We start from the raw sequence: 21,877 nt of genomic DNA, 5'->3' as shown, positions 1-21,877 counted from the left end.
TCATATCAAGCTAATTTCAATCCGTTGGACTAATACGTGGGGATGTACATCATTGACTATACAAAATTGATGCACATAAATTTTGTATGACTTTATTCTATTCATTTTATAATATTAATTTTTGATCATATTAAAATTATGCAAACATTGAGAATAAAAGAAGACATTATAATCTAACGGTTAAATTCTCAAAATATGAATATAGTAAAAAGTTATTAGATTGTATAATATTACTTAGAATTGCACTGAATATAACCTTAATCTAGAAATACATGCCCATATGACAATTGATAAAATATAAATACAATACCACCATTATCTATTTAATTATTAGCCAAATCAGCAAGAAGACTGACAAAAGTAATTGGATCACCAAGAAGAATACTGATAATTGTCGTGAGAAATATTTTGAGTATTTTCAAGCACATTTACCCATCCAACCGCTTCTTTTCAATCGACGTTGCATAGGCAGCCCCAAATTCTTCAAAGCCAAAATATCAGTTGTTCCATTCTCCAATTCCTCAACTATCAGTTCCCTTATGCAAGAAACATGAACATTATACTCACCACACTCGGACACGTACGACCACACCTCAATTCCTGACAAATCAATTTGATTGCAAAATATGCACTTTGCCTTAGTCCCACGAAGGTGAAATTTCACATGATCAATTTGGAATTCTTTCATGAGGTTGAGACAACAGGGGTGCAAATCCAAGTCCTTTTCAGGGCAATGATAGATGAAACCTTTGACATGTTTCCCACAAGCATTACAATATCTCTTGGTTCTTTTGCCGTAGAGTTTCGAAGGGGGTGGTTGCTCATAGAATTTGAAAACGAAGTCTTTGAAGATTTCGTGGGTTGTGGTGGGCTTGCTAAACATGCAATCTTTGTGAAGATCATAGTTGCAATCTTCACATCTGTATCTCATTCCATTGCTGCCATCTTCCTTGCATCCGTTGCATATGTAGCATTTTTTTTTTGGATTGTTATATAGCTTAAGCTCATGCTTCTTGGGACAAGTGCGATTTATCTCCATACTATAGCCAATTTCCCCCCTTTCTGATCACATATAGAGGAAAGAGGTTTTTTATTTATATACAATGTATCACTTAACTATTCATTAGTAATGATAGGATCTCGCATGTCTCAACATTTGATGTAAAAATATTTCTCATGCTATAAAATTAATGATTTATTATTATTGATTTGTACTGGTAGATTAATGCTGTGCACACACAATCTTTCTAATTATAAATTATTCATTAATTTTGTAAAAGTAGAATCATAACTTATTTTATCAAACATACAAACAATATTTTGTTTCATGTCAACAGAAATAGGATAAATCATTAGTATTTTGCCTTTTAGTTCTTTACTTCTAGGGATAGTTTGCTTTTGGTCACTAGAAAACTTCTATGTCAATTTAATCCATACCCCTTATGTACCCACTTTAGTGTGCTCCTTGTCATCATCTAACTCACCAAAAATGTTGATATTGCTAATAAATTGCTTACATGTCACTTAATCACAATAATGAAAATATTTAATTGGTTTTAGAAAAATTCACATCAAAAACTTATATGGCATTTGTGTTTTATTTTATTTTTCCTTTTTTCTTTTAACTTTCATGCCAATTTCTTGGTAACCAAACAAACACACACACACACACAAAATTTTCAAAACAGAAAATCAAATGACAAATACCAGCTTAAATATCCTCAAAATGGAACAATTCAAAAAATATATATATAAATACATAAGAAAAATAATTTATATATAAAAAAAAAAACTTAAATATGCTATGAATTTCTATTTTTCAAAGTATTTAACATATTTGTTACAAGAAATTGGAAGATGTTAGGAAATGACGTTGTGTGAGGGGTTTGTTTCTTATTCTTATTATTCTTATTATTATTACTATTATTATCATTATTTTTTATTATTATTATTAACTTAAGGCTTGTTTGGTCTTAGTCATGTGTGGTGTGGCATATACGGGGTTGCATAGGATCCTCTCCATTCCATTAGAAATGGAGAGTGTCCAGTTAAGGGCTAAGATTGATTTAAAATAAATCCATGGCCTAAAATCTGCCATGTCATTTAAAAGCACTAACATGAGACTTAACTGAGTAAAAAGCTAAACTAATGTTAGTTTCAATGTCTAGGTTTTCTTCTCTAAGGGTCCGTTTGTGATCCGCTTATTTTGCTGAAACTGAAAACTTTTGGCTGAAAATACTGTAGATAAAGATAAAAGTTAACTGAAATAATACAGTAGGACTTATGAATAGTACCAAAAAGTGCAGTAGGACTCATGAATAGTACTAAAAATAAGCTAAATAGTAAAATAAATTGGCAAAAATAATCTTTGCCAAACGGACACTAAGTCTCTATCCCTCTCCTCTTTGTTTCTCTCTCCCTCCCATCAAACCCAGCGATGGTCAAGCTTCTCCAGTTCTCCACCTATGTTTCTAAAGGAAATTTTGATATCAAATTTATGTATTTTTTTTCCTTTTCTTTTCTTGTTGTATTTGCCAAGATCATCCCTTTCTTTCATTTATAGCACAAAATATTATGCTTTTCTTTAATTGAATTTTTTTTCCTTTTTTGCTATAGATTTGGAGTAACTGTAGTTGGTGTATGAGTCTCTCTCAATTTTATTTTCTTTAATTTTTATTTTTGTTTACCGAACCCCTTGGATCTCTTTTTGTTTCACTTTTGATTGGCTTAATGATTAAGTTTTATTATTAAGTATAAAGCTTGATGATTTTGCTTGGGTTTTAAAATTGGGTTATTGGCGGGACTGATTTGAATGCTAATGTAAGTTTGGTAGTCATCAGATCATAGTCGCAACTTGAATTAAGCTTTCATATGTAATTGCTTCTTATTAGGATACCCTTTTGCTTATATGGACAATAAGGATAAATTATAGAGATAAGTGTTGAGGCTCATTTTTGGCAAGCCCAATAAGAGAAAAGGCTCAGCAACATGGGCAGACCAAAGTTAGCAAGCAAGAAAAAGCCATTGAGCCCAAGTGGCAGGAATGAATGGCTCACGGGCTCATAAAGTGGGTCCTGAAGAAGCAAACGGGCCTGAATGGGCCCAAAAAGAGAGAGGAAGCAAACCCATGGATAGTATGTAGAAAAGCGAGAATAGGACACAACAGGTCCAAAGTAATGTAAGCAAAGAAAGTAAGGGGCTAATGGAAGACCCATCACCCCCAAGGATGAAGTATAAAGTAATTGGGTCAGGGAAGCCCAAAGAGAGTTAGTAAAGGCCCATGGGAAAGCATGATTGGAAAAGGGCTGAGAAAGCCCAAGGAAAGCAAATAGGCCAAGGATGCCCAAGAGGGAAATGGGACACAGGAGCCCGCAAGCAGTGTAAGAAAAGGCCCAATGAACATACTGAGTCACTGGGAGGGAAATAAACAGCAAGCCCAAAGAGGCCCAGTAGGATTGAGTCAAACAACATTACAATAGGAATAGCAGAGTAGTACAGCAAGAAAATGCTAACAAGGCCACGGAGTGAACACAGAATAGGCCGGGGAAAGAAAGGCCCATGATCCAACAAGGCCTAATCCCCAAAAGAAGCAAGTCATAAAAAATGGCAGATTGGAAAACAACCCACGCCATAAGAAGCCAAAAGTGCACGGCAGAACGTACAGACCAATCTCCAGAACACGGCAAATGCATGAATGATGGGTGAAGAAGGTGAAGCACGCGCGAGACTCAGGCACCACCAGCCTGTACCCAGCCAATATAGGAAGTGGTGGGTCATGAGTCAGAGGGCATGGTCTAGCAATGGGGAGAGAGAAAAAAAACCTATTCTGGGGTTTTTGCTTAGGCTCTTTTGGGGGAAATGTCCTGTTGGGATGACAGACCACCTAAAAGAAGTAAGGATGAGTTAGAAACACCAGGTGCATGCCATGAGGGATAGAGAGAGAGCACACACACTGTAACGTGTAGAAAAAGCCACAGCAAACAAACAAACAAAATAGTCTTTTTTGTCTGGCAGAGGGAAGCGGCACAGCCAGCACAGGTAAATGGTGGTGGCTGAACCACTGAAGACTAGTAAGTGGTCGGCAAGGACACCCACACCAGACAAAGTCAGTTACAGGCTAAAACGGTAAATACCAGTCACGGCAGGTTCTATAAAGGACCCCTTGCTGTGCACTGAGAAGAGGGGATTCGAAAAAATCACAATAATAGGAATTTCCAGAGAAAAACACAACCCAGAAGTAAGCGTTGAGAAGGAAAGGAAGAAAACAAAAGAAAAAGAAAACTAAGAAGTAGGAAAGAGAGGAAAAGAAAAAATAGAGAGTTTAGAACGGCAGGCATGCACTGATAAGTTGACTTCCTCTCTCCCCCAATAGCCTTGCTCTCTATAAAAGGCAAAAGATTTGGATTTGGGCATGGACCATTTAGGCTTGTTCCCTCAAAGCAATTAATTTCTTCTCTAAAATTACTCACATTGAGGGAACGATTTTTTCCCTTCTTGGTTTCAACCTCGTGTATTACTTGGGGTGGCAAACTAACACTTTTATTTTGCTAACTCTTTTTTTTTAATCCTTCACTTAGCTTGTTCTGTGTACAAAGAGCCTTTTGTTGCTCACGTTTATTTATTGTGGCTAAAAGTAGTAATTGTGTTTCTTATATCATCTTTATTATATCTACCTGTCATTACTTACTCACAGTGGTTCTGCCTGTCATGGGTCTGTGATTAAACTCTGGCAAACAGGGCATAGTTTGTGCACAAGCCAGACCAAAGTGAGTTACAATTGGACCGGTCCCGACTTTCTTACTTAGAACATTTGGGCCAAATACCGCAAGAGGCAGCTCAGCCCAACATTGCAAAAAAAGCCCACTACAATAAGTAACCACACGTTTGTATTGAAATAAGCTTTCAGCTTATTTTAGTTTTTTAGCTTTTTTTTTTTTTTTTTGGTATTATTTATGGGTCCCGTTGCACTTTTTGGTACTATTTATGAGTTTCATTGTACTATTCAGCTAGCTTTTAACTTCTTCTTTTTTTCTACACTTTCAATAAAAAATTTTCAGTTTCAGCTAAAAAAATTTTAGTTTATAATTATTTAGAGGGAGTCTATGTATGCTACTTGTATATACTTATCCAAAAAAAAAAGAAGTATGATGCTTGTATATAAATTTTCCTGTTTACTAATACAGTTTGTATCACTTGATTCACTTGTCAAATAATAAGGCCTCCATTTCTCCTTGAAATGTTAGGTTAGTGTCTTTTAAATGATGAGGCATATTTCAAGACATAGATTGATTTTAGTTAAATCTCAGCCCTTAACTAGACACTCTCCATTTCAAAGAGAAATGGAGAGGATCCAAATCAACAATAACAAAACAAAACACTGGCACATTACCAAGGCTAGGTTAAGCCCATTAACCTCTAACTTTCCAAGTGGCCATAGCTCATTAACAAGCGAAAACCCATAAGTTAATGGCCCAAACAAATGCAAATGCATTTCTTGGCCCCATCTTGGTCTAGGTTCAAATGGGCCTAGAGACATTTGAAACGGGTTGAGTCTGGTTAATCGAGTTGGGGTCGAAAATGGGTTCAAGTAAAAATTTGGCTATCTTTTGCTTGAGTCGGGTTAATCGGATTACAAACCATATTTTTTCACATGTTAAATGGAAAAAAAAATACTAAATAACAAAAATGACAAAATACTTAAAAAAAATAAGTTAAATAATAGATAAACTCTTAATTTTACATAATTTAAAGTTCACTAATGATATAATTACCATAAAATTTAGGTGATTTGTCATCTAAAAAAATGACATAGTTTTGGTTTCTTTTTCTTACATTAAAAAAATTCATAAAATTAAGAAAAATAATTTTTTTAAAAAATAACAGCAGGTGTCCATAATTTTGCTGGCATTCTCGTGCAATAGCGATATATTCATTCGACTCTCTTCCTCTTAGATATAGACTTCATTTCACTTGGAGACAGTGAAAGAGATGATTCATTTACAACAGATGAGTATGAAAATGACAAGGATTTTATGAGTTTTATGGCAAAAATTTAGGGTTTAGACCAATGCTTTGGGTCTTTTATCACACCAAAAGATGTAGAAATGTTTAGACCAATGTTTCAATCTAAGCTCAATTTCTCTTATTCTTGTTGCGTCATGGTCAAATTAGGAAGAAAACTTTTTGGTGGCTGTTATTTGATTCAACGTAGTCATTACCTTTGGATGGTTGACGTTATGTTTCCTTTACATGGTTTAGCATTTGAAGTGATTTGCTAATTTATATGGTCACAGGTCAAAAGGGTTGACCCAACTTGGCCTAGAAAAAAACAAGTTGAGTCATGAGTCAACCCATTTTTATTTAGATAAAAAATCTTAGGTTTGAGTTAAATATTTTCCTTCAAGCTATCAGATATGAGTTTAATTTTATTAGTTCTATTTGAAATGATACTATTGTTCAAAAATAGGGAACTTCTTAAAATGCCATTTGTTTTACACTAGAGGTAGGGGTGTGCATGGGTCGGGTTGAGGGGATTTTTTGACTCAACCCACTATGGTGGGTCAAAAAAAATCAACCCAACCCAACCCATCACATAAATCCAACCCAACCCACATGGGTCGTGTAGGGGTGAAATTTACAAGTCAACAGTGGGCTTTGGGCCCCGCGCGGAGTCTAGCCATGACAAGAAGGGAAAACGGGGCCAGAAGGTTTCCAGCCCAATCCTATTAGGCCGGACTTATTTAAGGGGCGTCCGAGGAGGAGTGCCTCCTCGGACACACCAAATGGGAGTCCAACGTACACCCTGCACACAGTGAGGAACCATCCCAAGCAAGAGGAAAATGTTAGACGTTCAGGAGGCAACCGCAACTGCCGCATTAAATGCAAGGGAGCTACTTTTCCAGCCGTATTAATGTAGAGAAGACAGGTGAATAGTGTTATTTTGGCCAGTGCAACTCACAGAAAGATAGGGTGGATGTCCGATGGGACAAGCACTCAAGTGAAAGTCCAGATGGTTAACAAGTGTAGGGCCCTTATCAATTTGAGGGTGCTATATAAGAGAAGGAAATCCCCATGAAGAGGGGATCGGAGAATTGAGAAAAAAGAAAGAGAGAGAGAGAGAGAGGTGAAAGAATTTTGTAGTTTGTAACCAAGAGCAAGAGGTGCACTTATACGTCTCCTCGGATCGATACCCTGTGAACTAAAAATGGAATGTTCTCACGTTCAATATGCTGCATGGCATACTTCTAACTGACGTTCATTTCGTCTAGCCCTAGTTCTGTAACTCGCTCTCTACAAATTCATTGTCTGGGGACTTTTGGGCCAGAACCACTTACTTGCTGGGTCTGGGCCCCAAAAACTGCCCCTACAGGTCCGGTTGAACCCATGGGTTTGACAATTTTTTTTTTATTATTAAATTGAGTAAAAAAAAATATATATATATTAATATATTAAAAAAACCTAAAGATTAGTATTAATGTAACTCCTTAAAGGCAAACAACACTAATGACTAAACAACAATAGTAATTTATTAGGATTTGTGTGAACTAATTAGTTTTTATATAGGATAGGAAGAATTGGTTATTTTAAAAAAATTTATTAATTATATAATATATTATATATATATATATATATTAAATTAGTATTAGTAGGAGGAACCAAGGAAATGCTGCTCTACTACTGGTTTTTTTTTTAAATTATTAAATATATAATATATATATATATAAGTGCCCTACAGCTGATTTAAAAAAAATTATTAAATATATAATATATTTTAAATATATATTAAATATGGGTGTGTTGGGTCGAGTTTGGCGGATTTGTAATTTTATGACCCAAACCCAACCCGACCCGCTATAAAATTTTTTTTTGTAACCCAACCCAATCCACCAAGCCTTAAAAACCGACCCAACCTGGCGGGTCGGGTTGGGTCGAGTCAGTGGGTTTTCTGCACACCCCTAACTAGAGGTGATAAGAATTTATATAAAAATCTTGTTTATTATTTAACAAAGCCAAAGGATATCATCAAAGAGTGTCCAAGAGAATTAAGAGCATCTCTAGCTATCTCTCGACTTTCTTAACCAAAACAAAGAGAGAATACCCACATTTTTATTATAGAAAGTCAATTTTCATATAATTTTATAAATTGAAGAGAGGTAAAGAGATATAGGCTGGGATTGTGTCCAGTACATTAAAGCACTGGACACTTTAGGATGTGGACATATGTCTATTTCCCAATGTGTCCAGTACACTAATGCACTGGAACAAACCAAGTCCAAGAGATATAAATATAAGTTTGTTTGTTTGTTTTTGTTTTTTTTAAGAATGAATATAAATTTAAGTAGGTAAAGAGCCAATTTTTAAAAAGAATAGTAATATTAATATTTTCCCTCCATTAATAAGAGCCAATTGTTTGTGTTTGTGTTTGTTTCTCCAAAAAAAAAAAAAAAAACAAAACAAAACAAGTCTGCTCCATTTTTATCCCTTCAATTTAGCCACCCATTCCTCCCCGCCATTTCTTCATCTCCAAATCTGGGCCCTCCAAAGCTCACAAGGTTTAATCTCACAACATCTTTAACTAACATTTCCTAGTTACGTTCAACCTCCATTGTTGTTTTGCAACAAGATTCTCTAACGCTCAAACAACATTTTTCCAAAGCACCCATTATCACTCAACTCTTGTTCTACAAAAACTAAATTGGAAAAAAAAAAAAAAAAACATTGTTTTGAAAGTAGCACAATGAAGGACTAATACTACCCATGATGCCATGGTTAATCACTATATATGAATTTCCCAAAATATAATCTCTACCATTCAAGAATTTGGTTTATCATTGTGATCACTTGGATGGTTTGCCTGGAGTTTGTGATTTGGAGAGGTTCAAGTGATGGGAATGAGTGTTTTCAGGGCTAATGCCAATTGGGTTGCCCATGTTTTGTTGTTTCTCATTGTATTTGTGGGTCTAGTGCCTTGTATTCATTGTGTGGAGGGGGATGATTACAGTAAGACCGGTGACCCAGCTCTGCTTCCTGCTGTTACACAGGTTATCTATGGTCGCCTTTCCAATCTCACTAAAATTTTGACCCAAGACATTGTTAACAATTTGGGATTTTGCATTAAGGATGTGTGAGTAATTTGATGTATTTTTTTTATTTTTATAAAAAAAAAAAAAAAAAGTAGTTTGGTGCTTTATTCCACTTGTTTTGTTCTGACCCACGCTTTTTTTTTTGTTTTTTCTTTTTAGGAATACTGATTGGAATGGTGCATTCAATTATGCTGGGAAGTTGGATTTCTTGTCTAATTGTATTAAGAAGACAAAAGGTATGATTCTCTGGGCAATTGCAAATGGATTTGCTATAATTGCAGAAATGTTGTACCCATGTACAATGATGCTTTAGAACTTTTTGTTAGGACTTGTAGATTCATAACATCTCTATATAACAAACAAGGAGCATTCTTGTTTTGCTAGAAACAAACAAGAGGCATTAAAAATGAAACAAAAGGCACAAATTTTCGGTTTATAAGAGACATAAGAATCTTTTAGTAATAATATAACTTGTGAGAGGGAGGGTTGTTCATTACATCCCCAAAGCTATGAAAATTACTTTTCATTTGGTGCATATTGTGCGTTTGGATTAACTTTTTGCTCAAAACTTATTTGATTATTTGTTGAAAGTCTGCGAAAGTATAGTTGTACCTAGAAAAAATGAGGCATTGAAGAACCATACATAAGTAAATAAGCTAATAAACTAACAGATAATAACTAATCCAAATCAGGGGCGGCGTTACACATAGCCTAGGGGGTTCAAATGAACCCCCTGAATGCCCCCAAAACAAAATTATATATAAACTTTTTTATTTTTTATTTTTTATTTTTTGTTTTGACCCCTTTAAAATAAAATAAAAATTTGAACACCTTGATCCTAATTTTAAAAAAAAAAAATCCAATTGAAATCAACTTAAAGATGATCATTTTACTGCTGTTTTTCACAATATTTTCACAATAAAAGTTAAATAGTACGTTGTAATTGGCTTTTATCTAGACCTGTAACTAACACAATTTTTTTACCTACCATCTAGATTTTGTTGCAATATTTTTCTGAAAGTGTTATGTCAAATTGTTAATAGCACTACTCTTAAAATATTTAAATTTATAAGAAATAGAAAAAATTCAAATTTTCGCTCATTCATTAAATTTTTTTTTTTTTTTAAAGCCCTCTCTCAGAATTTGGCTTACTTTGGCATTAACAACAGAATAAAGTTTTTTTTTTCCTTACACTTTTCCTTCTACATTTGTGGTTTATTAAATGTATGATTAGTTATTTGACAAGAATGTATGATTAATTATTTAATTCTATTCGTTTATGTAGTCAATAGTTGTTGTCTTACCAATCTTTAAACTACTAATAATTTTTTTAGACTATTGTAAAATATAGTTGTATTGTATACTAAATTGTATGGAAGTGGGGTATAAAGGGAAAAAAAATCTAGTCATTTTATTTTTTCAATTCCCTATAAATTCTTAGCTCCACTAATGTTGACCCCCCTAGAAAAAAATCCTAGAGCTACCACTGATCCAAATGCATTAGAATGGCTGGACCACCCTCATCTAGGGTGCAGAATGTTAAGATCTAGCTAGTATCGAGATAGAACCAGGAACTAAAGGGCTACATAAAGTTTGTAGGCTAAGTAATCTGATCCATTATATTAACATCTCAACTTTCATTTCTTGTGGATTCCTTCCCTTCAAAGGAATACCCTTGCCTATGTCCTAATAATGGATGTTGATAAATTATAGATTGACCCAAAAGTTTAAACTGTTAAGAAATGGTAAATTCAATCACTTAACCATTACTCTAACACTTTTGCTCATGTGTGGACATGTGAAATTTTTAATAAGCGAATCCCAACACGTGAGATTTTTAATTTTTTAAATGAGAGGTAGAGTGGAGACGAGATTCAAACTCAGGACCACCTGCTCTAATACCATGATAAATTATTAATTGTTCCAAAAGTTTAAGGTGTAAGGAAATGATAACTTTAATCACTTGACCATTATTCTGACAAATGTGAGCTACTTAACAGGAGATGTCACGCAGAGACTATGTACAGCAGCAGAAATAAAATTCTACTTCAGTAGTTTATTTGAGAGGGGGGCAGCAGATGACAATTACTTAAAACCTAACAAGAATTGCAATTTGACTTCATGGGCTTCTGGATGTGAGCCAGGTTGGGGTTGTAGTGTTGGCCAAGACCAGAGAGTTGATCTCAAAACTTCAAATAGTATGCCTTCTAGAACTCATGAGTGTCAACCTTGTTGTGAGGGCTTCTTCTGTCCTCAGGGTATTACTTGCATGATACGTAAGTATGTGATAAATTGATGGAACATAACTCATTGTTGGTGTTGAACTGTATCTAACAGTTTTTTTTTTCTTTTTTCTTGTAAATAAGCTTGCCCATTAGGTTCTTACTGTCCGCTTGCAAAATTTAATAAAACGACTGGAATCTGTGACCCGTAAGTTTTTTAATCTAATCTTGACATTCTTTATCTCTTATTCCAGAGGTTTCTTATGGTTTTGTACCATGCATTAATATTCATTGGTTGAGACAAATTTGCAGATACAGTTACCAAATGCCTCCTGGAAAACCCAATCATACTTGTGGGGGTGCTGACATTTGGGCTGATGTTGAAGGCAGCAGTGAAATTTTCTGTTCACCAGGATCTTACTGTCCAACTACCACACAAAAAATTCCTTGCAGGAGCGGGTAGTGCTTTTATCTCAGAACTCGCAAAACGCATCTCATTTTTAGTATAGCGCTTGATACAAATCAGTACAATATATTAACCATTTCTTTACTTATAAAAAAAATAATAATAAATCAGTACAAGAAATTTATTGTCCCCAGTTTAATGTCTTTTGGCATGACTTGATAATATAGAATTTCCTTCAACCCACCATGTGCCAATTCGAATGATAATCCATTTGTACTTTTAGACACATAAATATGATATCAAATGATAATCACACAACCATGTGACTGGTTTAAATGACTTAATAGATTATGTGATTAAAGAACACATGGATAGTCATCTAAATGGCTAGATAATGGATAGGAGGAGATTCCTCCAAACTGGCTTTGTCCCTTAATAATATAGTGCAATTTTTCGGTTCTCTTTATCTGTTTGTACTAATATGATTTTCTCATGCAATTTCAGACATTACTGCAGGATGGGCGCCACTGCTGAAAAACGTAAGTTTTTGAATCTTTATGGTTTGTGCCATGTAACATGGCACTAATCTCAATTCTTCACTTGTGCACAAAATTCCATGGTCTTCTTGTTGTATGTAATCTATGTGCAAACGAGCTATCTTGGAGCTACCTTTTTCCCAGCACATCTGTCTCATTTACTGTTATGATTGCTTTAGATGAGGAATTTGGGAAATGAAGATTTCTAAGCCTAACCCATATCAATGGGTGTTAACGGAGAACTCATTCATTTTTGAATGTCCTTCCTAGTATACCTGGTGAATTTCATACCTGTCTGGGGGAGAAATGAGTCAAACAATCAAAAAAGTGTCAGATTGTCACATCTCATATGGAGGAACTGGGCTCTTAAATACAGTAGATCTCATGACCAAATATATGCATTTGTATACTTTCAGATAAAGACATCAAGTTGTAATTTTATCTCTTTACTCGGATTATGTTATAATATGTAGTTTGGCTAGAGGAAGTTTGGATATAACCCAGGGTGTACTGTGATAAAATCAGTTTGATGCACCATATTATCTGTCTGTAATTGACATTTTCATTGATGATTCCTATTAGCCATTTTACTACTTGTTTACATGGACAATTAGTTTACTCAGAAAATTTACTCCATATCTTCAGTTTGAATGATTTTGGTTCTTGTTAACCCTTTTGCAGGGTGCTTCAAGTTGACTACCTGTAATCCAAAAACGGCAAACCAAAATATTCATTTTTATGGGGTTATGCTTTTTGTAAGTAATTGCCCATCTTGTCTTAGATAAAAGGTTGACCATTAATTTTTAGATGGTTCAGTGTGACTTGTTGTTTATTGAAACAAGAATACATGCATACTTATTTGGAGAACAATATTTACAATCTCCTGAGTTTTCATTCAGCATTTCTAAAAGGCAAACATTTATCTGATCTGCTTGTCAAGCATTATTTCTCCCGTGGGTCCAGCATTTTGAATTTGATGTGGTTGACTTGCCTATGCAGGCTGCTCTTTGCACTCTGCTGATCATCATATACAACTGTTCTGATCATGTTCTCACTCTTCGGGAAAAAAGAGAGGCTAAATCTAGGGAAGCTGCAGCCAGGCATGCACGAGAAACTGCACAGGCACGAGAAAGGTGGAAATCTGCAAAAGATACTGCCAAGAAGCGTGCAGTGGGGTTGCAAAATCAGTTATCCCGCACATTTTCTCGTAAAAAGTCTGCAAGACAGTCGGGGGAGCTGAAGGTTTTAAGTCAAGCCAAACCTGCAACAGATGCTGCTCCTTTACCACCTTTGCCTTCAAGCTCTTTAAGCACATCTGGGCAATCATCTGCAGCTCCCAAAGCAAAGAAAAAGGAACCAAGTAATCTCACAAAAATGTTGCATTCCTTTGAGGAAAATCCAGATAGTCATGAGGGCTTTAATCTGGAAATTGGGGACAAAAATATTAAAAAGAACATGCCAAAAGGTAAAAAAATTCATACTCATAGCCAAATATTTAAGTATGCATATGGTCAACTGGAGAAGGAGAAAGCTATGCAACAGCAAAACAAGGACTTAACATTCTCAGGAGTAATTTCAATGGCTACCGGTAGTGAAACCAGAACTAGGCCTACGATTGAGGTGGCTTTTAAAGATCTAACTCTTACTTTAAAAGGGAAAAAAAAGCATTTGCTTAGGTGTGTCTCCGGGAAATTCATGCCCGGTCGAGTTTCAGCTGTCATGGGTCCTTCAGGGGCTGGAAAAACGACATTTCTTTCTTCTTTGGCTGGAAAAGTGACTGGATGCACCATGACAGGTTTAATTATCATAAATGGAAAAGTTGAATCCATGCAATCGTATAAGAAAATTATTGGTTTTGTACCGCAAGATGATATTGTGCATGGGAACTTGACAGTGGAGGAGAATCTCCGTTTTAGTGCAAAGTGCAGGTATGCAATTATTTGCCATGCAATCTATCTGCAATATTTGTTACCATTCTTGAATTCATATGTGGAATTCATTTATTGCTCATTATCAATAATGGTAGCAACTATTTGCCATGGAAATTTATAACTCATTATCACTATCAATGGTCTCAGAGGTTATTACATATCAGGATATATCATTATATGTCAGAGATTATCACTTGCCAAAATTTTCTTCACTTTTTAACGGAAACTTAAAAACCTGATGGTATTAATTGTACTCCTTTCAATTTGACATACATGGTTTTGCCAAAATATTGATTTCATTTCCTTCATCAACGACTGCAATCACCTTACATTTCACAAGATAGAGACCATTTTAATCAAACTCAGATTATTGCCGATTGGTCCAACCCCTCAACTTAACTCAATTATGAGTCTATCAAGTGTGCGTTTGGCATCAGCTTATTTGGCTATTTGTTGAACGCAAGCTAAAAATGTACTTGTACTTTGAAAAATTGAAGTTTTAAAATACTGTTCATAAACAAAAAAATACTAAAAGCTAAACAAAAAGGCTGGACACAAACGGACTGCAAATATGCATCCCCCCTTGATGGATTTATCATGTTCTGGAAATTGATGTTATAGGGGCATCTTTCTCCGTGTTTGTGGGCTGTAGCTTGGTTTTATGCCCCCTGCACCATGTGGGCTTTCAAAGAGGAAAAAAAAAAAAAAAATTTCTTCTAGTAATGCTGATATGAACTCTGATACCTAGTTACACACCACGGACAACCTTTTTTTTTAGATGAATGAGCAATTTATTTCAAAAGAATTAAAAGTCATATACAACAAAGCACCTAAACCAAAGAGCTGAAAATAATCAGCTCTATTACAGTCTACCCCAGATCAATAAGAAACACTGAAACAAACAGGGGATCCACCTAAAGGAGTGTCCCTAAGAACAGAATGAGAAACACCCCAAAAGCAACAAATGGCTCTGTTAATAACAGAGTTACAAAACCCTTTTTGAGATTCTAATCTGCACTTTACTTCATATTTGATCATCGTCAATATAAATTCCTCGGAGTAAATACTTCCTTGATGAATCATTGCATTACACTGCTGCCATATGTAGTAAATACTTGACCATAGAGCCAGTTGACAAACCACATCCTCTCCCCAACTTATGACTTCATTCCAGTGGAATTTTGGGTGTCTTACAAGGCACCAGTTTGAAAAAGGGCACTGGAAAAACAGGTGATCTTCGTCTTCTCTTCTACTTCTACATAAAGCACATTGTGGATCAACATTGAGTCCCCAAAGAAATTTGTCCTTTGTTGCTAGTCTATTCTGAATAGCCAGCCACCCTATAAAAGTATGCTTAGGGATATGCCTAGGAAACCAAACTAGTTTCCAACAGCTCACTTCTTGGTTTTTGCTTCTGATGTGATTCCAAGTTTCTGCACAAGAGTTATGCCCAGATTTGGACAGAATTGAAACTGGCTTGTCTTCCTCTCCCAATATCCCCAAACCATGCTTACTTTGTTGGTTCACTAAATTTTCTGATCTTGCAGGTTTCCAAATCCAGTTCTTTCCCTATAAGACACTTGAGACCTTGGCATTGAAGTTAGTAGTTGCATCATATATAGCTCTATGTCCATATTTTTTTATATAGAATACCATCTGGATGCCACCAATCATGCCAAAGAAATATATTTTTACCTGAACCTACTTCAAATTTAATGAAGGTTCTAGCCTCTTCCCGAATTTTTAGAATTTTCCTCTAATTCCATTGATAACTAGCCTCTTCTTGAAGTTTTTGAATTTTCCTAACTCCATAAATAACTTCTTTATCCTAACATAATTTAGGGCAACTTGAACTCATGAACTTAGGATCAATCTCACTCGGGAAGTGCCATCCCCTACCCTCCTACTAGCAGGGGTGCCATTAGACCAACTGGTAAATGTATCAGAAGTATTACACCATTCAGTTTCAGTAATTAGAGCCTTAAACTCGAAAACTATATTAGTAGAAGATATGACATAACCGAAAGAAGTAAAGCCTACAAGAGCCTTGTAGATCAATTGGTTGGCACCTCCTGGTGTTTCCAAGACATCTAGGGTACAAATCTCTCTTACCCCATTGTAATTATCGAATTATCAAAAAAAAAAGAACACCAAGAGCCTTGTAGCTCAGTTGCTTGGAACCACTTGGTGTTTCCAAGACATCCAGGGTTCAAATCCCCTCTCCCCAGTTGTAACTATTGAATTGTCCCCAAAAAAAAAAAAAAAAGTAAGCCTTCAAACTTTTCAATATCTAGAGTTTCATACTTTATTTAAAATCTCCGACAAGACACAATGTAGAGCACATGATGTGTCTCAAACAAATATGCCTGCATAATTTCAACAGTGAGAGCCTTATACTTTTGTGGAGATCCTAGTTATTATATTTTTATTACCATATGTTTCACTTTACAAATCCATGTTCTCAATTAATTGATCTGTCATGCTGAACCAAACATATTCTATTCTAATGCCTGTTTATGATTAAATATCGTTTTTCTTGCCACTGATTCTTCACTCTACAATTTTGACTTCCAAATTAAATTGATTGATATCTGGAGTTTATTTAGTTCCACTCTCATTGTTCTTTCATTTCTATTTCCGGACTCCTTGATACTGTAGACTATCTGCTGACTTGCCCAAACCCGATAAGGTTCTAGTTGTTGAAAGAGTCATTGAGTGCTTGGGACTTCAGGCAGTGAGGGATTCTCTAGTTGGAACAGTGGAGAAGCGAGGAATCTCTGGAGGCCAGAGGAAACGTGTAAATGTGGGGCTAGAGATGGTCATGGAACCTTCATTGTTGATCTTGGATGAGCCAACAACTGGTCTGGACAGTTCATCTTCTCAGTTACTTCTTAGAGCACTTCGACGTGAAGCTCTTGAAGGGGTAAACATCTGCATGGTTCTTCACCAACCGAGGTATGCTCTTTTTTTCTCTAAAAATTTTTTGTGGTCTATATAAATGGCCAACAAATAATTGCTCTTTTAAAACTAAAATGATGACATGTTTGTCCTTTTTCTTTTTGTCTTGCTCATCTTTCAGTGTTTATGCATAACTTGTCACAAATTGCAATCAAAGAATTTTACTGAAAGCTTTATATATACATCTGAGTTCTATATTTTACTATTTCGCACAACAACAAAAAAAGGCATAGGTTTTAATGGTGAGCTACTGGCGAAAAGGATCGCAACGAGAGGTTCATTAGGTCTTTATATTTTGGTTACTGTCCATGGTAGTGAAGTTTTATTGTCCATGTTAGTATAGTATTTCCAATCAATTAACTATGGAAATAAATTCAATGAATTTTTGGACTTCATGTAGGATTTCTGTCAAGTAATTTATAATTGGATCGTTCAACCATGTTATCAGCGTTGTTCTCTCTTCCTCTTAATAGATTTATGAAGGAATAGAGTCACATATTTATTTTTCTTTTTCATGACTAGTTCAGTAAAAATTTGAGGTTGATTCTTTTCCCCCCCTCTTCTCCCATACAGTTATTCTTTATTCAAGATGTTTGATGATATAATACTTTTAGCCAAAGGTGGTCTTACTGCATATCATGGACCTGTAAAGAAAGTTGAAGAATACTTTGCTGGCCTTGGGATCAATGTACCAGAGCGTGTTAATCCTCCAGATCACTTCATTGACATTTTGGAAGGTATAGTGAAACCAAGCTCTAGTGTGACTCCTGAACAGCTTCCTGTCAGATGGATGCTTCACAATGGGTACCCAGTACCCCCAGATATGCTGCAACTTGTTGATGAACTTGCAGCACCCTCAACTAGCTCAAATCCTGGTGATGGAGCTACTGAACAATCTTTTGCCGGGGATTTCTGGGAGGATATGAAGTCTACTGTTGAGCTGAAACGATATCATATACAGCATAACTTCTTAAGGTCCAAGGACTTATCCAACCGACAAACTCCTGGTGTAGCCCGGCAATACAGATACTTCCTTGGGAGGTATAATCCACCATTCTTTTCTGATTTGGATAACTAAAGCAACCAAAATTTTTCTACTTTCTGAAACTGGTTAGATACAAATGAACCAATAACTCTTAGATTCCTATTCCCCACAAGCCAATCAGCTTTGCTTATAGTAATTTGGAAAGATAGACAAGAGGTTAACTACACATCTATGTGCAGCTTTCTCCTGGAAGGTACAGTTCTGATTGGTCATCCTCCAAAACTTTAGCATTGAATTTGAAATTGATCTGCTAGTTAAGCTGCTCAGTTTTAAAGATATAACTCACAATTTCTATTTATACAACGGAGTTGGTTATCCTTCCTTGACTTCCATCAACTATCAAGCTTGCTACACAAATTTCTTAACATGTGGTCAAATGTTTCAGGGTTGGTAAGCAGCGACTACGAGAAGCTAGATTAGAAGTAGTTGATTACCTGATTTTATTACTTGCTGGAGCCTGTTTGGGAACTCTTGCTAAAGTGAGCGATGAAACATTTGGGTCCCTCGGCTATACTTACTCTGTCATTGCTGTTTGTAAGTCTGAAAATGCAAACTTGCTAGCTATTTCATGTTGATGTTCCATAGAAAATGAGATTGAATTGGTGTTACTTCCAACACCTTTGCTGAATTACATCATGCTAGTATCACTTGAAACCACATGTATTGCATTACAGGAGAGTCAAACCTGAGAGGCTGAGACACCTGGTTTTAATCCACTGCCTTAGCCAACTGTCTTACTGGCACTGGTTTACTTTGCCTCTTCTAAATCTTAACCATTTCAAATGAAAATTTATCATCCTCACTCCCCTCCCTTTTAAATATAAGTAGCAATCTGTTATCTCCCTTATGAAGTACATATTATCTTGCAAAAAATTAGAATGTAAAAATTAATTATGTTGTCATAACTCATAAAGTAGATTTTTTTACTGCGTCCTTTCTTATGGTATATCTTTAATTGTCCATTTTCAGCACTACTAAGCAAGATTTCCGCATTGAGAACATTTTCTCTGGACAAATTACACTACTGGAGAGAGAGTGCATCTGGGATTAGCAGTCTGGCCTATTTTCTGTCCAAAGACACAGTTGATCATTTCAGTACAGTCATCAAGCCTTTGGTTTATCTGTCCATGTTCTATTTCTTCAACAATCCAAGATCATCCTTTGCGGATAATTACATTGTTTTGCTCTGCCTAGTTTACTGTGTAACAGGCATCGCTTATATACTTGCCATCTACCTTGAACCTAGTCCTGCCCAACTGGTATATACTGGAAGATGACATTGATTGTGTATAATATGTAATTTTTCTCTCTCTATCTGTCTCTTTTCTAATGAGTGTTCTAATTCATTTTCCCCTTGCAGTGGTCGGTGCTTCTTCCTGTTGTTTTAACTCTTATTGCAGCCCAGGATACAGACAGTGTTTTTGTGAAGCATCTAGGCAATTTGTGCTACACAAAGTGGGCTTTAGAAGCTTTTGTAATTGCAAATGCTGAAAGGTTTGTTGTGACTATGTTCCTCCTCCCCTCCCCCCTCCTCCTCCATGTAATGGATTCACACTCACTCAAATATGAACTTGGCAACCTAGTGCATGCATAGACAATCATGCAAAAATGGATATTGTTATCGGGAATTCAGCCCAAATTTGCTTAAAACCTCATTGCGTCATTTTATATGGAATAATGACATCAGTGAATATTTTATTTGGGATAAAATGCTCAGAATTGCAATTTAGACATATAAGTGAGGAAACTGAGTGGTAATGAGAAGCTCTTTCTATGTGGTTCCTTTGTGCTGTCTTCTGTTGACTTCTTAAGGCTGCATTTTGGTTAACGTAGAAGTTGCTCCTTGCATTTTCCAGGTTTATGCACATTGCCTTTTAAATACCTAATAGAAGAAACTAGTTTTATCATCCAAGAAAACCTCTCCTAGATACTGTAAAATGCTAATTTCCTGAAAATGTGGAATATGCAGTACCTATCTATTGAATATGTAATAGTTACTTCAATAATAGCTACTCAGATATAGAGAGTTTATTAGTGACTATAGGTTTGCTTACAAAATTGTTTACTCTAAATTACCAAGAGAATGCTACAACTTGCTGCCTATTAATTAATGGAACTATGCCTGGAGATTCAATAGAGATTCAGTGGCAAGACAAGAAAAATATCAGAAATTTTAACTGAATGATCTGAATATCATTGTATTCCAGTGGTGTTGACACAGAAGTGATGATTCATACTTAGACATGATGTAAGTCTTTTGGATTTGATTAGGTTGTTTTAGGTATCATTGAAGCTCAGCAGTGTTCTCAAAGAAATTAGACCACTCTCACTCAGAATTTGTGTTTGGGTTATATCTTTCTGTCATTGAACTCCTCTGTACAGTATCATATCTATGCATGTGAGCTATAATTTGCTTCTACATCATACTCTTTTGACTCATATAAGATCTTGATGTAACTTGAGGAAACATTGCTTCATAGTAATTATTTTAAGATTGTACATCTCTAATCAACTGCATTACGTAGCCAATTTTGCCATGTAACAGTTTTATCTGCTGTGTTCCTCAGGTACTCTGGAGTGTGGCTGATTACTCGATGCAGTTCATTAATGCAAAGTGGCTATGATCTCCATGATTGGAATCGTTGTTTAATTTACCTCATTATTACTGGAATCATTAGCCGTGTCGCGGCATTCTTTTGTATGGTAACCTTTCAGAAGAAGTGATTTTGGACATGCTATTTTTACTGCTGTCCTAGTGTACAAATTTTAGAAGTCAATTTTGGTACCCTTATATCATAGAGGCTCACAGTGGGATCCAAAACTGTCAGTGATGAAAGAAAATTCCCTTTAGGAATAGGAATTGATGGCTAACAATTAAGCAGAATCATGTAAATCAAGTCTCATGACCCAGTTTAGGATTTTTAGGATTTATGGTCATATCCTTTTGTACTTTAGTATGTTTATTTGTAGATAATTAGAAAACTGACACGTTTATTTGTAGGTAATTAAAAATGATGTTTATTTGAGATTCTCTATTTAATCTTTACTCCCTGACTCACTCTCTCTCTATCATTAGGGCATGACAGGATGGCCCATAAAGCAATTAAACGCTACTTTTTGTATCTTGTTTGGGTTCTCTCTCTCTCTCTCTCTCTCTCTCTCTCTGTTTTTTTATTTGGATAATTTCATAGTGGGTGGAAAGGAGATTTAAATCCTAGACGTTCTCAATGAAAATGCTAAGAAATATCAATTGAGTTATAAAGTTTTTAGTAAAAATTTTATTTATCCTTGAACTATTAAAAAACTCTTTTTTTTTTTTTTTTTTTGGTCCCTATTTTCACCCTTAAACTCTTGAAAAAATATCTTAAAAAGGTTTAGAGAAAAAATGCGAAATGTATAAAGTTGAAGGATGAAAAAAGAGAAATTCCTAAATTTTATGGACATAAACAATATTTTAACCAAATATATGAATCTCATTCTAATTGCATGTCTCCATTTGGATGGGGTGGACTTATAATAATTGATTTCTTTTGGTTTATCAAGGAAGAGATCAACAGAAATCAGTTGGGAAATAAAAGAGTAATGATAGTCACTTTATATTACACACTCACTGTGCATATATGCGGCCACATGAACTAAAATCGTGTTTTAATTGAAATTGTTTTTAAAACATAATCTTAAAAGGAAATGTATACA

At 35.3% G+C, this 21,877-nt stretch overlaps 2 protein-coding genes across 2 annotated transcripts; one reads left to right on the top strand and one right to left on the bottom strand.

The window, feature by feature from the left end:
• Positions 1–418: 418 nt before the first annotated feature.
• LOC126690815 (uncharacterized) lies at positions 419–931 on the bottom strand. Its single transcript, XM_050385941.1, has one exon. It carries the CDS (start codon positions 929–931, stop codon positions 419–421), a length of 513 nt encoding a protein of 170 aa, XP_050241898.1.
• A 7,954-nt stretch (positions 932–8,885) lies between these two features.
• LOC126690814 (putative white-brown complex homolog protein 30) lies at positions 8,886–21,172 on the top strand. The gene is made up of 15 exons (XM_050385940.1): positions 8,886–9,124; positions 9,243–9,319; positions 11,084–11,359; positions 11,450–11,513; positions 11,618–11,764; positions 12,216–12,250; positions 12,929–13,002; positions 13,247–13,607; positions 13,650–14,175; positions 16,837–17,133; positions 17,710–18,177; positions 18,567–18,715; positions 19,151–19,440; positions 19,542–19,675; positions 20,749–21,172. Exons 1-15 carry the CDS (start codon positions 8,886–8,888, stop codon positions 20,903–20,905), a joined length of 3,294 nt encoding a protein of 1,097 aa, XP_050241897.1. The 3' UTR covers positions 20,906–21,172.
• The last annotated feature ends 705 nt before the right edge of the window (positions 21,173–21,877 follow it).

This window comes from Quercus robur, chromosome 7 (genome assembly GCF_932294415.1).
Source record: "Quercus robur chromosome 7, dhQueRobu3.1, whole genome shotgun sequence".
Taxonomy (NCBI): Eukaryota; Viridiplantae; Streptophyta; class Magnoliopsida; order Fagales; family Fagaceae; genus Quercus; species Quercus robur.
The sequence above is the reverse complement of the archived record's forward strand: the minus strand, read 5'-3'. Positions and strand labels throughout refer to the sequence as shown.

Bases quoted from the DNA above. Each gene is read 5' to 3' on its own strand.
- LOC126690815 (XM_050385941.1), bottom strand. From the start codon at position 931: ATGAGATACAGATGTGAAGATTGCAACTATGATCTTCACAAAGATTGC.
- LOC126690814 (XM_050385940.1), top strand. From the start codon at position 8,886: ATGGGAATGAGTGTTTTCAGGGCTAATGCCAATTGGGTTGCCCATGTT. The intron at 14,176-16,836 runs GTATGCAATTAT...TTGATACTGTAG, and splicing joins CGTTTTAGTGCAAAGTGCAG to ACTATCTGCTGACTTGCCCA. The intron at 18,178-18,566 runs GTATAATCCACC...CAAATGTTTCAG, and splicing joins TACAGATACTTCCTTGGGAG to GGTTGGTAAGCAGCGACTAC.